Source organism: Propithecus coquereli, unplaced genomic scaffold (assembly GCF_000956105.1).
Source record: "Propithecus coquereli isolate 6110/MARCELLA unplaced genomic scaffold, Pcoq_1.0 Scaffold7107, whole genome shotgun sequence".
Classification (NCBI taxonomy): Eukaryota; Metazoa; Chordata; class Mammalia; order Primates; family Indriidae; genus Propithecus; species Propithecus coquereli.
This window is the reverse complement of record NW_012153183.1, coordinates 1-1,569: the sequence shown is the minus strand read 5'-3', so window position 1 is coordinate 1,569 and position 1,569 is coordinate 1. Positions and strand designations below refer to the sequence as shown.

Here is a 1,569-nt window from a genome sequence, read left to right as displayed (position 1 = left end):
GGCTGTTCTCAGAAGGAAGGCAACAGGAATGGTTCCGCAGTCTGACTCGGGCGCTGTGCCCAGCGCGCATTCCAGGCCTCATCACTGAACAGCTGTGCCCACGACCCCACTTCTTGCTAGCCATCCCACCCAGTGGGCTCACATTACGCCGTGACACTGACAAGGCACACACAGCTGGGTGCTGTACCCCAATAGCACCAGCCCGCTCAACCCCACAGAAGAGGCCTAGGTGGCTTCATGGGGCATCACTCACCAGGGGGTTGATGCTCTTATCAGACAGGTCGTAATCGGTAGAGGCATTGTTCTTGATCAGTTTGCCATCCTTGATAAGGTAGCCTTGGCCGATCTTATAGATCTGAACAAGGAGAAACTCGTAAGTAACCTAGAAAAGGTGAAAAGGGAGCAGGGAGCCGGCCCAGCGGGGATAGTCCCCTAGTCAAGGTAGGTTGGAGGCAGGGTGGAAAGGTAATTAGTAGGGACAAAAAAACTCCCACATACCAGTGGGCTGGTCTACAAAGCACTCTAGGAAAGTAGCTGTGACCTCAGTCCTCCTGAGGAGGTAACCCAGGCTCAGAGCAAAAAGGAAGGGAGTCTACAAACGGCCCATGGTTTGTAAGGTGGCTGAGCCAAAACTAAAGATCCTGCTGAACAACATAGCGGATGGATAGGAAACTCAAAAACCTCCCTGGAGGCAGAACCAAAGAACAGACGCTCACCAGCAGCCACACCAATGGCCAGCTCCACCAAGACGCCTTTAAGGGTGGCACTTTACAAATCACCCTGACACCCAAGAGCCAGAACAGACCCATGAGATATAGACAACTTAAGTCCATGATGCTCAGAAGCTGTAGAACCAACGAAGCAACGACAGGGACAGCAACCCCAAGGCCTAACCTCTCTCCCAGGGAACCACCCTCAGAACCTCACCTTCTTGTTGATCTCTGTGCGGTGATGGTAGCCTTTCTGCCCAGCCCGTGCCACAGAGAAAGCCACACGGGCAGGATGCCATGCCCCGATACAGGCAACCTTACGCAGCCCTCGGTGGGTCTTGCGGGGCAGTTTCTTGGTATGCCAACGACTGGTAACCCCTGGAAAGGACACATGCCATCACTGCACCTTGGGGCCTGGCACTTACCCCACTTGCCCTTTCCTGCTGTGAGTGCCCCATTTGAATTCAGTAAATAATTACTGCCCAGCGCCCGGGTAATCTGAGGGACAGACGAGATTATTTCATCTGCATTACCCCCGTATCTCGATTTCCTGTCAAGTTGGACGCCTGCCTAGATACACATGTAAATCCAGAGTTCTAAGTTCTAAATGCAGGCATGAGGATAGGCCCTGCGGCTGTGACCCTGAAATGGTTTGTGAACACATGCCATTTGAAGCTGTTATGTTAAAGTCCCCCCACTGGAAGCTCCCCTTTGCTTTTCGCAGTGGGTGTACAGCAAGAGGTAGCCCCTGCTGCCCCGCCTCCGGCCACAGGGCTGTTCTCAGAAGGAAGGCAACAGGAATGGTTCCGCAGTCTGACTCGGGCGCTGTGCCCAGCGCGCATTCCAGGCCTCATCACTG

The 1,569-nt window shown here is 53.9% G+C and overlaps 1 protein-coding gene across 1 annotated transcript in view; it reads right to left on the bottom strand.

Moving 5' to 3' along the window:
- Positions 1–1,088, bottom strand: part of LOC105824110 (60S ribosomal protein L3) — a gene marked incomplete at both ends in the record, with an annotated part of 1,733 nt that extends 645 nt beyond the window's left edge. The window contains 2 exons of the mRNA XM_012661475.1: positions 254–355; positions 928–1,088. Of these exons, the coding sequence (XP_012516929.1) occupies positions 254–355; positions 928–1,088 (263 nt within the window). The remainder of the gene's footprint in view (positions 1–253; positions 356–927) is intronic.
- Between the last annotated feature and the right edge of the window lie 481 nt (positions 1,089–1,569).